This window comes from Periplaneta americana, chromosome 4, assembly GCF_040183065.1.
Source record: "Periplaneta americana isolate PAMFEO1 chromosome 4, P.americana_PAMFEO1_priV1, whole genome shotgun sequence".
In the NCBI taxonomy this organism is placed as follows: domain Eukaryota; kingdom Metazoa; phylum Arthropoda; class Insecta; order Blattodea; family Blattidae; genus Periplaneta; species Periplaneta americana.
In genome coordinates, this window is record NC_091120.1 from 69,339,395 (window position 1) to 69,355,783 (window position 16,389).

At 36.5% G+C, this 16,389-nt stretch overlaps 1 protein-coding gene across 1 annotated transcript in view; it reads left to right on the top strand.

Annotated features, from left to right (window-relative positions):
* The window catches only part of LOC138698917 (uncharacterized), a 72,723-nt gene that overhangs the window by 10,619 nt on the left and 45,715 nt on the right, over positions 1-16,389 (top strand). Inside the window, exons 2-3 of the mRNA XM_069825113.1 lie at positions 11,461-12,222; positions 14,187-14,257. Of these exons, the coding sequence (XP_069681214.1) occupies positions 11,461-12,222; positions 14,187-14,257 (833 nt within the window). The remainder of the gene's footprint in view (positions 1-11,460; positions 12,223-14,186; positions 14,258-16,389) is intronic.

Here is a 16,389-nt window from a genome sequence, read left to right on the forward strand (position 1 = left end):
TGCCAAAGTGTCAACTGTACCACGTTGGTACACAACATTCGTCATAAAGCCCTAGATAAAGGTCTATGGGCGTGAAGTCGGGTGATCTAGGTGGCCAGGCAAGGGCTCTCTTTTTCCGATCAACCTATTGTGAAAGTTTGCATTCAAGAATCCAAGTACTGCTCCATAATAATGGGGTGGAGCCCCATGTTGCTGAAAAACCAATCCTGGGAGAGTTGATCACCAACAAAAGTTCTGCACATGTTCAGATACACATTCCCTTTGATTGTCGTCTCGATGAAGGAGGATAGTCCAATGACGGAATGTTCTACTGAATGGAGCCAAGCTTCTTTTCACGATAAACGTTAGTGCGCATGCGCATGAACATGCAACTGTTTTTAAACCATTGGTGCATAAACTTGGACAGTTTCTGCAACTTGTCAGTTGTAAATCAAAACAATATCTTCGTCTGATTTTAAATGATGAGCATTTATTTCTCGTTCCCTCTAAGCGGGACACGGTGTATAGTGTTACACAAAAAATCAACAATCTGACGTACATAAAAGTTCACCCTTCAATTCAATGTAGTCTACGTTTCTTCCAGTAGCTACTACCATTTACGTTTTTAACCATGACTGAGATTAATAGACGTGTACTATAAGGATGCTCCCTTTTATCCACTTTATTCAACATATTATGTGAATGAAAGAATAACAAAGTGACAAACCGAATTATATATCGGGTATTCCACTTTCAAGGAATGTGCAACTTAATGCGTTATTATTTTCAGGCGATCAGGTATCGCATCAGATAATGAAGACGATTTACAGAACGCCATTAAACAAACTGAGAATAGAATTAAGGCTAAAAATCTGTGTAAATAAAACAAGAAACAGTCACATTTAAAGGACATGACCATTAAGAAACAAAATCCATATCGAAAATCAAATAAAACACATTCAATTATTTAGGTTTTTTCATAATTAGGGGAAAAAGATATCAATAATAAGCTGAAAATTAAAAAAGAAGATAATAAGTAATATAAAACAAAGAGAGCATTAATGAAAACTAGAATCAAATTATACACGTTAATGAATTTTGGATTGTCAAAGCAGCAGATGCATTAAAACTGAAGCAGCAGAAATGATATCCGCGAGAAAAATAGCCGGTTATCCTTGTCAGACTGCAGAACTAACGCCGAAATAGCAGAAATGAAAATAACCTCAGTATTTAAAAAAATTGAAAACTCCTGAACAGAATGGCTGCAACATGTAGACAGAATGACAACGAACAGACGGCCCAAGATTTTAAAAAGCTGTAGGCCAATAGGAGAAGGACGAAGAGGACGACCAACGAGAACATGAGCGATGAACTTACTAAGCTGGTATTGTGTTTGTATTAGAGATGAACAACGATCGAGAAAGCAAGACTAACAGCACCCGCAAAGCCGAAAACCCGCACGACAATGTTGTATACGTCGCTTCGTTGACGTTAAGACTGCTTGTGAGTGTTTCAAGACGTCGAGATTGATCACTCCCGAAGTCCCGAACGTCAAGCAGCCTTGAATCGCCACAGTTGTTTATACCTGACTGAACTTTTATCTACTTTGACAACTGTTATATAGGCCTATGTATAAACAATTAAGTAACCTGTTTGAAACATCACCTCTACCTTTCAGTGTATAATAATCCGTTCCCCAGCCTTTATTTAATTACTAGGCCTTTATTAAAAGGCTATGAATTTTCTTTTCATATGTTTGAGAGCAAGTGTGCAATCTCAAGTAAAAAGATATTAACGTTATGTTTTATGTTTCTTAGAAATGCAAATTTATTTTAAATTTAACAATTTAATTATATATATATATATATATATATATAAACAATTTAAAATAAATTTGCATTTCTATATATAATATCATATAATAGAACCAGAACATTTTGATAACTATGATTCTGTTCTGTTTTGTCTTTTTGTCTCATTTAAACATTTATAATGTTATTTATTTCAATGATGTATGTTATTCAAAGGTACGAAATCTTTCCACGCCGACCAAATGCTATTTCGAAAATGTTGAGCGAGACTCGAAGCGCACGAGAATGACAAGACGAGACTCGAAAGACAAATGCAACGAACAGAGCGAGCGAGAGCGGCAGTTAGTTTTATTCATCTCTAGTTGGTACGACAAGACATTTTAATACATAATTTCGTCAGTTTTTTTAGACATATTAAAATTTCTACTACACATATGAAGCTAAAAGCTAATATTTAATAATTATTTTAAAAATTAAAAACCAATTTTTTTATACTCGAAGGTGTATGTAACCCTTTAACGAGGGTGTCTATACATGTTTTTAAAATCTTTTGAAATTAAAATAGGTATTGTCCCAACATTAAAAACAAAATACGAAAATATCCTCAAAACAGTGGCTAGATATATAAAAAACATATCCTTAAAATATTACAGTACCGCAGTAAAAGTAACTACCGTTACATAATTTCTATACAAAATTATAAACTATTGATCAGTTAATTCATATTCCTGTCTCGTTCACTTCCTGTGGGTGGTACTGGGGAGAGATTCGCACCACGGAGCACAACCTTTGACGCCCATGGCTGCGCTTTCTATCTCTTCCTCGATCGAACTCCGAAGCTGTACTCGTTATGCTGTTATGAAATCTCCTTACACACTTCTTGTTTCCTTGACATTTGCAATGGCCATTTCTATTGCTATAAGACGCTATACAAGTTCATGGCTGCTGATTCCAGCTATGAAAATTACAGACATAAATCACAGCTTAATATCCCAAGTAGTTACAGCGGGTCTCCTACGACGGATGTGCTAATACACGAGTCAAACTCTTAATAAAGTTACTAATACAGTATTTATAATGCAGGAGCTAACGATTAGATCTCCGTTTAAGGTTTGAGTGATAGTATTTCTAACAATAAATCCTGCTGTACCTGTCTGTCCCTTATCTTATGTTATCCCGTTTGTTTGAAATGTGAGTCTTGTGCAATGTATATCGCGTAACAAGAGAGTATCTTTACTTTACAATGTCTAATGTAGATTCACAAATGGAATGCGACAGGCTCATGTCAGTAGTTTTACTGGCATGCAAAAGAACTTCTACGGGACAAAATTCCAGCACTCCGGCGACGCTGATATAACCTCTGCAGTAGGAAGCGTCGTTAAATTAACCATAATTAAAAAAATTCACAATGGGAAACATAAATAAATTTTATTTCCCGCCGGAAATGGTCTTTTATCGGAAATACGATAGTTTATAAAAATCCATAATATACATAGTTACCTCTGATAGAGGTTGTGGCTGATAAGTAAATCTATAATCTGGTAGTACTGTACATCCCTCTTGACGATATGTGTCAGAGGAAGAACAATTGTTTGTATGCATCTGATGTCTCATTAGTGGAATATGTAGCTAGTCAGCGATGTATGCAATGGAGGAGGAAAGGAACTGGTCACCCTACCACATTATCTCCTGGGCTAGTTGCCTCATGACATGCCTTGATGGTATCACTTGTCTTCGGACAGTTAACTAAACAACATATACACCTTGTCTCGCTTAGAGGGATCGAAAAATAAGTGCTAATTTAAAGTATAAATAATGGGTTTATAACACAAAGTTTTGTATAACTTGATGTAAAAACTCTCCGAGTTTCGAAGAATGCTCAGTGCAACTCGATGTGTGCTCCTCGACCTACCCTGAAGACATCTAAAAGGTACTCAACCTTCTGCCAAGTGTTCCATAACATTTGTCGGGTGATTAGCGCAGCTGCATTTATAATACGTTGTCTCAGTTTTTCCAAAGTGTCAACTGTATCACTTTGGTACACTTGTCACAAAGCCCCAGAGGAAGGTCAATGGGCGTCAAGTTGGTTGACATAGGTGGTCAGGCAAGGGCTCTCCTCTTCCGATCAACCTATTGGGGAAGTTTGCATTCAAGAAGGCACGCACTGCTCCATAGTAATGGGGTGGAGCCCCATGTTGCTGAAAAATCGATTCTGGGAGGAGTTGATCAACAACAAAAGTTCTGCAACATGTTCAGATACACATTCCCTGTGACTGTCGCCTCGATGAAGGAGAATGGTTCAATGACGGAATGTTCTACCCAATGGCGCCAAGCTTGTTTCCACAATAAATATTAGTGCGCATGCGCATGAACATGCAACCGTTTTTAAACCATTGGTGCATACTCTTGGACAGTTTCTGCATCTTGTCAGATATAAATCAACAATATCTTCATATGATTTTAAATGGTGAGCATTTATTTCTCGATTCCTCTAAACGGGACACGGTGTACACAGAAAACATAAAAAAATTGTCTTTGCTTAATACATTGTAAATTAATTCTGAAGAAATTTAAATAGTCATGAGATTCGAAACTTAATTTCACTGGTATGGTGGCACAGCATACGTTACTCCAATAGCATTTCTTTTACTCACATGAGTGAAACTTTTAATTCATTCTTCATCTTATTGTTATGTTCATTACGTGCCAATTCAGGATGAATATTTAATTAGTATGTTCCTCGGGGCAGGTGAACTGAAAAAATTAATTCAAGTTTCATATTTTATATCGAACGTTAGCCTCCTCTTTCCTCTACAGATTTGGATTATGGATAGTCTACTCTATTGTCAACTATTGCGCAAGTGCAGTAGTTTCTGAAAAAAAAAGAGCATGCAAGGTGGTAGCATGGCGAGCGATAATGTTGTAGGCGGATATGTAGGTTAAGGATGCGGGTAACATTCGTCAGTAAATCAACACTTGATCATTTACCACACCCGAGAAACTTACTTATTCAACATCCCCCGCATGCTGAAGTTCCAAGAGACCATACATTACAAACTCCGCTACTTTTGATTCTTCAGTATTAATGTTGCAGCCACATATAAGTTTAAGATATTTAAAAAATATTTGGAAGGTATGTTTTTCGTGGCTTCATTAGTTTTTGTGCATTTATGGAAATCCGAACGATGTCTTTCTAAATAAGAAATAATAATGATTATTTAAATATAAGTATTCAGTCGCATTGTAATCGCAGTAACAATTTTTCGAAGACAAATAATATTTTCATCTCTACAAATTCTTGTTGCACTTATTGTCAATATAAATGTTCGAATCAAAAGAAGAAATAAAGTCATAAATATAACTCTGTGAGCAATTAACTAACATTCACGTGAATCCATGGAGGCTTGATATTGCGTTTTTGATCGAAGTTATTGAACAATGTTACTTGAATAGTGCAAAGTATTTGGGATTATGCACCGTGTCGCAGATGCAGAACGTCCTTACATTCAGATCTTTGCAACGATTATATAGTCAGAGAGCTCGCTATGAAAGGAGAACATGTCTCTTATTTTCGTTATCAAGAGCTGTTCTGTAGAAGTAGACCCTGTAAACATTATGGGATTCGTTATCAAGAGCTATTTGCAGAAACAGATCAGGAGAAACTTATGTGGGAACCGTTATCAAGAACTTTTCAGAAAATATAGTTCAGGGAAACGATATGTACAGAGGGTTGTTTCCGATCTCTGATAACGAATTTGAATGACGTCATGTGCGTCAGGAATCACACCGACAGCTGAATTGCGGCGAGAGGTGACAGACCAGTAGTGAGTGATTTCATAATCAGAGTGCACGGTGTATCACAGTAGCAATGCCCAGAAAATCGAGCCTTTTTGGGAGGAGTACATAATAACTCTTTCCGATGCCAAGTAGAGTTACGTGAAAATCATAGGAGCCTGTAAAAAAAACATGGTTTCGTTATTTCCAAGAAAGGCATCTTCTGTGTATCATAAGACTGGCAAAGTTCGGATGGGATTAATTCCAGAGTTGAAAAAAAAAAAACGAGCAAATCCACCCCCCGTCACAAGTCGCCGCACACCACGAGATGATACAAATTAATTCCATTCCAGTTTTACCAATCTTATTAAGTAGCCTATAGAGAAGAGGCCTATCTTGGAAATAACGAAACTTCGTTTATTGCAGGCTTCTTTTATTTTCATTTAACTGTACTTGGCATCGGAAAGGGTTGTTATGTATCCCTCCCAAAAAGGCTCGATTTTCTTGGGAATTTCTGCTGTGAGTCGCCATGCACTCTGACCATGAGATCACTCACTACTGATCCGTCACCTCGCGCCACAGTTTAGCTGTTATGTGACTCTAGACGCACATGATGTCATCCAAATTCGTTATCAGAGATCGGAAACAACCCTATAGGATTCGTTACCAATAACTACTCTACAGGAATAGATCAAGCAAACCTGATGTAGGACAGAGTCACATTTCATTACAAACAGCAGTCAATGGGATTAAGGTGGCACTAATAAAAACAATTTTAGAAGAATAAACTCCATACAATATCTACATTTTCCAAAATCCAGTGTAGGCTATAAGTGCAAAATAACCTCGTCAAGAATTGAAGATCTTCCCGGAAGAAGGATGTAACATCAAATTCTTGAAAGATGTGATGTAACTACATGGAAAAAGTAATTTTAAAGCATTTATTTATAATAATAAATTATTAAGTTCAATGGCTGAATAAACTTGTATCCTTATTTAGTCAAATGGTTGGTTATGATCAGGGAAAGGATTTATATGTAAATACATATTTACTTATAAAGCTAATATAATTTATATTTTGCATTATCTTTATGTTTCACAATGTGTAGGGTTGAAAAATCCTACTTTTATTTTCCATATTTTTCCATATTTTAGAGTTTAGTACATATTTTCGTTAATTTCCATATATTTTCCATATTTCATATAAAACAGTCCATATTATATTAGGTTTAACAATAAAACAAAACAAAATTCCATTAACTTTTAAAAATACATTTCAACAATAGAGATTTAAACACATGTTCAGTAATCCCTTTAACATCAGAGTTATTTGAAAATTAGCAGTCCTATCAACAATGGGAAAGTAAGTTACAAAACTGTATTAATTTAATTTAAAATTTTTAACAGACTTCAGTTGTGCAGCTCAACAGTTAAATGCCAGTCAGAGTACACATAGGTTCAGTTTTGTAAATCATACTATAAAGACGGTAAATATGCCAAAAGTACGTCATTCAGTCAATTTAAAATCAAAACTAACAAGTTACATTTCAGAATTTAAAGAAGATGGTTTATCAACTGACAATAAAATATTATTTTGTAATTTGTGTCAGTGTGCAGTATCATCTACACAAAAGTTCCTGGTGCAACAACACATTACAACTAGTAAACATCAGGCCAACAAACAACTAAATTCCAAGCAGAGACAATTGTTTTTAACACAACCAACAACATCGAATGTAAGATCTGAGTTTAACATCGACCTGTGCCGTTCTCTCATCTCTGCTGATATTCCTCTCTACAAACTAAAGAATAAGGTCTTCAGGGAATTCCTTGAAAAATATACTCAACATACAATCCCGGATGAGTCAACACTTAGGAAGACGTATGCTCCATCCATCTACGATGAGACAATACAGAAGATAAGAGATGAAATTAAAGATAGTTCAATTTGGGTTTCCATTGATGAGACTCCCGACAAAGAAGGTAGACTTGTTGGTAATGTAGTTATCGGTTTGTTAAGTGAACAATATTCTGAACGAATTCTTTTACATTGTGATGTTCTAGAAAAGTGCAATAACAAAACTATAGTTAAACTGTTCAACGAAGCTATGGGTATCCTGTGGCCAAAGGGTATTATGTACGATAATGTGTTATTCTTTATTAGCGATGCTGCCCCTTATATGGTCAAAGCTGGACAAGCATTATCTGTTGTATATCCTAAATTGACTCATTTTACTTGTGTGGCGCATGCATTTCATCGTGTGGCAGAAGTGGTCAGAGACAATTTCCCTAAAGTAGATTTGTTGATTTCATCAGTGAAAAAAGTATTTCTCAAAGCTCCCAGTAGAGTTAACGTGTTGAAAGAAATGTACCCTGAAATTCCATTGCCACCAAAGCCAATTTTAACTAGATGGGGTACATGGCTAGAAGCAGTTGAATATTATGCCGAACATATAGACTCTATTAACAATGTTCTCCTTGCATTGGACTCTGAAGATGCAGTCTCAATTGATACTGCGAAAACAGTTACCTGTGACATAAGTGTGAAGAATGACTTAGCTCACATTCAGCATACATTTTCATGCATCATAAAAACGCTCAAAAGTCTCCAAAATAGGCACCTTTCACTATCTGAAAGTTTTGAAATTATAAATAGTACTGTGGAACAACTGAATCGTGGTAGAGGTAAAGTTGCAGATGCAGTAAGAGCTAAGGTGGACACTGTACTTTCAAAAAACCCTGGATATGAAGAACTACAAAAGGTTGTTGCTGTGATGAGTGGTGAATCAACAGTGAAGATTAACTTGGACTTATCCCCAGCAGACATTGTGAAATTGAATTATGTACCAGTTACTTCTTGTGACGTCGAACGCTCTTTTAGTCAGTATAAATCTATCCTCAGAGACAATAGAAGAAGATTCACTTTTCAGCACTTGAAAGAAATGTTTGTAACCTATTGTTATGGTAACAGACAATAAAAATTGTGTTTTGTTGAAACTACATTGGAAGATAAGGTACGTCCATTATATTTTTTGTTTAGTTTGATTAAAATGTACCAATATTTAACGTACATAGTCATTTTTTTATAATTTTAAGTCCATATTTAATTCCATATTTTGGTAAAAATCCATATTTAATTCCATATTTTGGTAAAAATCCATATTTAATTCCATATTTTGGTAAAAATAACTACATATATATTTACATATTTCATATATTTTTAGTCCATATAAATCCGTTCCCTGGTTATGATAGTAAATACAGGCCTAATGAAATATGCCTAAAATAATTTTCCTTTCTCCTGAAACATGAATTATTAAAGTTTTGTTACGAGTAGTTACATCCTTATTCCAGGGAGCTCTTCAATTTTGTTGAATTTGGTCACATGAAGTTGGCATAGTACAACTACAGATGGTGATAGTGTATGCGAACTTCAAGTGCCATCTACTGTCTGAGCGATGTAATACGTATCCATTAACAGAAGGTCGTAACAAAATACCTTTAAGAACGTGCAGTTACTTTTTAAGTTTATTAGTAAGGTCAGTAGGTTAATGCAATATTTCTTTTTGAGATCTGCTTTGGTCGTTTGTTATTCAGTTCACGTGTTTTATTTGACATTACTGAAGTACGATTTACAGTGGTAGCTAGTTCATCAGCTACAGCTTGATATTTGCAATATTGGTCAAGTTCGTTGTTACCTGTCTTTCAGTTAACCTCGTAGGCCCATGTCTTATTTAACACATTGTTTTTTACTAGCATTGTCAGGAAATACATGATCATAACTAAATTAATTGGTACCGAAATTGAATGCATAACTAAATGAGTTCTTTAAGCAGGGAGTAATTCGATGGTGTTTTGGTGAAGGGAGATAAGCCATAAAAATGAGTTTTGAGGTAAATTAAAGTTAAACTTCGGACCCTTATTGCAAATACCTTTATACACAAATGAAACGTAGAAAATGCTAGTATTCTTTTGTTTTGTTTGTTTTTTTTTTTTTGCACACCCACTTGTATAATTTAATTTGTGTTTTCACTAAGGAACGAAACTCAATTTGAGAAAAAACTGACTTAAAACCTGCTTTACCCGAACATCATCGAATTTATAGATACATATATACACAGTGTTCCGCGAAATGGCAAGTCTTTAGCTGCAAACTCAACATTTTTCAATCTTTACTGCCTTCCTCTTAGTCTCCGCATATGTTCCATATATGTTAATATCGAATTTATATAATAATATGTGGTAATTTTTTGCAATATTGAAAATCTTCACACTCTCCTTGCATAAGGAATTCTAATCAAATTTTTGTACATTAAAACGTTCCAATAAGTAGTCGTAAAGTAGGTTAATTAGATGGGTGTTCAGAGAATTGATACTGCCAACATAAAAACACAAAATTAACGTCTTAAAAGGAGGAATCTGAGTTACGTGTGCATTCAGATTAATTTACAGAACAAACCGCACCATACACAGAGAGAAACCTCTATATTAATTACCATCATCATTATCATCATCATCATCATCATCATCATCATCATCGCCATCACAATATTAAATTGTACACCCTTTCGTTTTCATTACAATTTTTTCAATCCGTCGTCTCAACTTTAATCTTCCAACGTTCAGATATATATCCGATTTTTTTCTCAATTATACTCATTCATTTGCGGTGGTTATTTTCATAATCACGCTTCTCCAGGCTATTTTCCTAATAGCAATGTTAACGGAATTTTGAAAACTAAATTTTCCCAAAGCTATATTTATTTTTCCTAATCTCTATGATTTTTTCGAGCAATTTATCTCGCAACACAATCAGCAGTTTAGGTACAATCTCATCTCACCTAACTCACCTCACGTATTTAGTATCTCATCATATTTATGTTATTGTATTTTATACCAGAATCAGGTAGAGGCCAGTTTTTAATATTAAAAAATTATTAATTTTATTTATTTAATTAATTAATTTAATTTCACTTAATTATTTTTTTTCTGGTAGAGTTAAGGCCATGAGGCCTTCTCTTGCACACTACCAGAAGTGAACTACACAATGAAACAATGATAAAAGTAGTAATATTAATATACATACTTAAATATAAAAATAAATTATTTATGTAAGAAATAAAAAATTAATTGCGAACGAAATAAAACGAAAATGGGATTTTATATAAAATTGGATTATGTTTCGTGACCAGAACATAGTACGAAATGGAAGTAAAAAAATTGGAAATTTATCCTTTGAAAAGGTGGAAAAATTCAAGTACCTTGGAGCACCACTAACAATATAAATTACAATAGAGAGGATATTAAACGCAGAACAAATATGGGAAATGCGTGTTATTAATCGGTTCAGAAGCTTTTCTCATCTAGTCTGCTGTCAAAAATCTGAAAGATAGAATTTATAAAACAGTTATACTCGTATTACCGGTTGTTCTTTATGGTTGTGAAACTTGGACTCTCACTTTGAGAGAGGAACAGAGATTACGAGTGTCTGAGAAGAAGGTTCTTAGAAAAATATTTGGGGCTAAGAGGGATGAAGTTACAGGAGAATGGAGAAAGTTACACAACGCAGAACTGTACGCATTGTATTCTTCATCTAGGAACATTAAATCCAGATGTTAGAGATGGCATGTAGCACTTATGGGTGAATTTAGAAGTGCATAGAGAGTGTTAATTGGAAGACCTGAGGAGAAAAGACCTTTGGGGAGGCCGAGGCGTTGATGGGAGGATAATATTAAAATAGATTTGAGGGAGGTGGGATATGATGATAGAGACTGGATTAATCTTGCTCAGAATAGGGATCGATGGCGGTCTTATGTGAAGGCCATTTGTAACTAAGTAAGTAAACTTCTTAGAAGAAAACTCTTCATAATTCTACTGAGATCTCTACTCGTTGCAGGTGTTGTTACTCGCAGCCATATGCGGCGCAGTCTTCGCCGAAGAGAAGGCCGCTAAGACAGAGAAGCGAGGTATCTTCGGTCTAGGCTACGGGCATAGCTTGGGCGACTACGGCGGAGGCTACTCCCTGGGACACGGAGGAGGCTACTCCCTGGGACACGGAGGAGGTCTCTCTCTCGGCGGCCACGGCATTGGTCTTCTCAGCGCTGGACACGGCCTGGGATCAAGCTACGGAAGTTACGGCGGCGGTTTCGGCTACGGCACCGTCAGCGAAGGTCACGTCAAAGCCATTACCATTACCAAGGAGGTCCCCGTTCCAGTACCACACCCCTACCCTGTCACAGTTGAGAAGAAGGTTCCTATCCCTGTCCCTGTGAAGGTACCAGTCCCTGTTGACAGACCATATCCCGTCCATGTTCCCAAGCCCTACCCTGTTACTGTCGAGAAGCCTGTCCCTTACCCTGTAGAGAAACCTGTGCCTTACCCAGTCAAGGTACCTGTCAAGGTTCCTTATCCTGTGTCCGTCCCTGTCCATATTCCCAAGCCAATAGCTGTCCCTGTTCCTAAGCCAGTGGCGGTTCCCGTGCCCCAACCTGTCATAGTACACAAGGCAGTCCCTGTCTTAGTCAAGGGACACAGTTTTGGCATTGACGGAGGCTACGGTGGTATCAGTGGAGGATACAGTCTCGGCCACGAAGGTCTGAGCTACGGCCACTCTTTGGGAAGCTACGGTCACTCTTTGGGAAGCTATGGCGGTTACCACTAAGTAAGCCATCTCACCAGTGATTGCCATCGTTTCTTTCAACCGGACGAGTTTCTGATTGCCATGGTGACAGTTGCTTTATAAAGTGTTACTTCTTCGTTATGATAACTGCCACACACACGGCTAGCAGATAGCGTCCATTATTCGTAATTTTTAGTATTAATTTCATGCACATTCATCATCCACACGTTTACATTTTGTCATCGTCTTCCCCACTTCTTACTAACATCGTTTATGTCCAGATGTCGAATTATTACACGATAAGGAAAGCCGTAAAATTCCATAGCTTTTGGGCGTTGTCTACGAAAAGTGAAAGCCGATATCGCCTCAAGTGCGATTTATGTCTTAAGGATTTTACGCAAGATGACCGATAGATTCTAGATTGCATGCGTTCTGTTTCACTGACGTTCTTGAGTTCAAATAGTAATGATCATCTTTAGAAACAGTCCACAAAAAGCTTGACTTCATTTATTCACGTGATACAGAAGTACAGCGTATAAAAGTAACAAGAATTAGCTATTAAAGACAGTACTGTTGATGTCGTTCTTTAGTTGCCGTAGTAACGACCGTCTTTTGAAATAGTATTACAAAGAACTTGTTTCTACTGATTCATACTTTATAAAAGCAGTCTATCAAAAGTAATAAAAACTAATTACTATTAAAGGTGGTCATGTACAAACTTGGATATGTCAAAGTTTTCTTTCAACAAGAAACGACGAATCTGTCTCAGATTACTTAGGTAATGGCTACTGTAAACTGATTCCAAGTTCTATTTTAACACTTTTGATATGCTAACCACTCAACGGCTGTAGCGTTACTGTGAGAACATTTCTGTGTCTCGTTCTTGCCACGCATTCAAATTCTCTCGCTTCTAAATAATTTATGTTATACCAGTCAACAAATTGACTCTCTATGTGGTAATAACAAAGAATTAATTACTTAAGCAATCTTAACTCTGCCTTGTCCAAAACAATAAATGCTAACAAACTTCCTGCTCTTAAGTTGCCACTGATTTCAATCACACTCATTCAATAGTCATCTTCATGTCATCATCGCATTACTTGGATCGCAACACGAAGCGCAATTTGTTCATTTTCCAATGTTGAAAATGCATTTATTAATGTATGTACTGACTATATTACAGAGAACTTTGTGGCCTTCACTCTAAGAAGGTATCATTTTGTTTGTATGGTATTCTTTGTATATCAAGTGTACAAATATATTTTATACAAAACATTCGCTATGTCTTGCAGAGTTTGATATCTCCTACCCTTGAAATACTTTTTCCTGATGTATAGGCTTTTTCAACTTGAGTCTGATATTCTATCCCAGCTGTTCCTTGTCTTGCACAGAAACCTCGACAACATCTGAGTTCCTTCTCCTGTTTACCACAGACAATTGCCACTCCATTTGATATTTTAACTCTCAGATCGTTTCCTAATGGATCAATATTTCAAGATCCTACTATGAACGGGAATGCAAGTTGACACCCCAACCGAGTAGCTGTTATGCAACACAGAATTATAACAGGTGTATGGCTAGAAAAAGACTTCGCTTATTGTTGGTATGGCGCCATTTGGAAAGTGACTTCGGCAAGTAACAGCCCTTTTAACGATGATTCAGCTCGTCAGCTTCAGGCAATAAAATTCCACAACTTATACATTTCATTAAATATTATGTAATTTATTGTCTTACCTAACAGTAAGTTCTGAAAGTGCCGACCATTCTCTCTAAAACATATTTCATATCTTTTGAAGAGATTTCTACATACACGCTTGATTTCGTCTCTTTCGATAGAATTCAGCCTTAGGCACACGGTCCACTTCATTCAATTTATGAATGACTGTTGCTTTATAAGAATCTAATTTTAACAATTTCGTCGTTTTCTAAGCTGATGCCTTGGCTACACCTGCCTGTTGAACCTGAGTTAGCTTTCTTAACGATTTCGTGGGAGACTGTTCTAGCAGTCTAGACCACGTCTGCACAAGCGGCGCTCCTTCGGAGCGGGAGAGTCGTCGAAGAGCTCGCCGGAAAGGTACGTCGGAATGACTTACGCCTGCTATAGGTAGAAGACAGTCCACGCAGCTATCTGGTGTAGTGTGTATTATCAGTAGCTATTTCATTTTGCCTAACTACGGCTTCATAATGAAGGAATCTAAAAGACGGAAAAGTGATCATCAGGCAAATTCCTTCAATATTGCATGGGAAAATGCTTATTTTTTCACAGCAGCTGGAGTCAATACTTACCTGCCACAAACGTTTGAAAGAAAGAGGAAAACATAATATAATGCGTCATTACTAGTCCACACATAGAGATACGATGGTTTTGTTTGTGAAGATCGCAGTAAAAAGGTTCAGGAGTTGAAAGTTTCATTATTACAAGAGATAGGGTACTCTATGCTACAATTTATTATTTATTTACTGGCTTTTAAGGAACCCGGAGGTTCATTGCCGCCCTCACATAAGCCCGCCATAGGTCCCTATCCTGAGCAAGATCAATCCAGTCTCTGTTACAAATTATGAATCTTCAATAATTTAAATATCTCTTATCATTGTTGATATGTTGAATAAATTACGGGATTTTAGTCGTAAACTTACACTTTTCGTAACTCAGTTTCGGGAAAGTAATATGGCTCACTTTCCAACGATAGAAACTGCTTGTGATGGAGCCATGTTAAACGATTATGTGCAAATATTAATTGAAATTCAAAATGAATTTAATTCTAGGTTCCAAGATCTTGTCTTAATTGGAAAAAAGTTTAAAGTTATCATAATAAATACCTTCAACACCAGTTGAAACAGTGTCATACGATTTACAGCTTGCACTTATTGATCTTCAATGTGGGCTAAGAGCTAAAGACAGTTTGAATAATACTACTAGCCTGGTTGAGTTTTACAAGACTGAACCTCAGCAATAACATCCACGACTACACAAGCTGGCTGTGAAAATGATTGCTATGTTTGGCTCAACATTTATATTTGTGAGTAACTGTTTTCTATCATCAACTTTAATAAAAGCAGACATCGAACAACTGTAACTGATATTTCTTTCCTTTCAGTTGCCAACAGCATAAAACCCCGTTTTGATGTACTGATAAATAAAAATATAACAAAATGATACTGTATATTTAAGTAGCTATAGAGTTTCTATTATTTCTGTAAAATAAATATATATTTATTAATTAATAATAGTCCAAGATAGTTTTGTAAACACTGAACGGGAATTCATTTCATGAACACTCGTACTAGTACTTTTGTGTACATTTTGTACGAGATCATCCCTTCTTCCAGTCCACCCTTATACAGAGCGAAGCCAATATCTGCATTCCGCTCTCGAGCTGTGAGCCGACTCGGAGAGCGCAAATCTTGTACAGGCCTGGTCTAGACCATTAAGTAGCTATAGTATATTAATATGTTAAATGGAAAGTCAACGTTGTACTAAACCATTACCATTAGAGATCACAATGAATTGCTAAACTCGTGTTGTTAAAATTCTGCGAACGTTGATTTGGTGAGGATGATGGGTGGTACATATAATGAAAGAGAAAGTACCTATAGCAAACTTGCATCATTATAGTTTTGCTTAGCATAGGTTCAGTCTGCTTGGAGTGAAGTGCCATAAGCCACAAACTGAATTTTTGTTTTAATTCCTACCGTAAAAATAAATCATATTCCAAGACATCGAGTCACTTTGTAGAGGCGCAATTAACACAGCAATAACGTCACTTCGCAAGTGCCCCACTTTGGAGCGACCTTGAGCCTTTCTGTAACAGTGAATCCTGCCATTCTAGAGCAAGCGATTGCACTGGACCGGTTTTGCCTTCCAAGTCTGTGAGCTTTGAGACTTCCTACTACGAATACATCAATCATCTCCAACTTCGTTTACTTTCACGATTTCAGTTTCCTCGGAATAAACTGTGAATACAAACGCAATAACAATTGGTTGAGCGCTCGTTTACGAAAGCTGACTCTATAGTAAACATCACGGCAACGATGGACTTGCATTTATTATGGACAAAGACAAGTGATCCTGTTTTCCCCTCGTCATTCTACCAACACCCTCCACAATTCCTGTTTCATTATCATCTCCGTCTCGAAAAATAGGGAACCATTTGTGTTTGCGTGACATCGAATTCATCTCCGCCGTGGCTGATTTTCCTCGCTGCT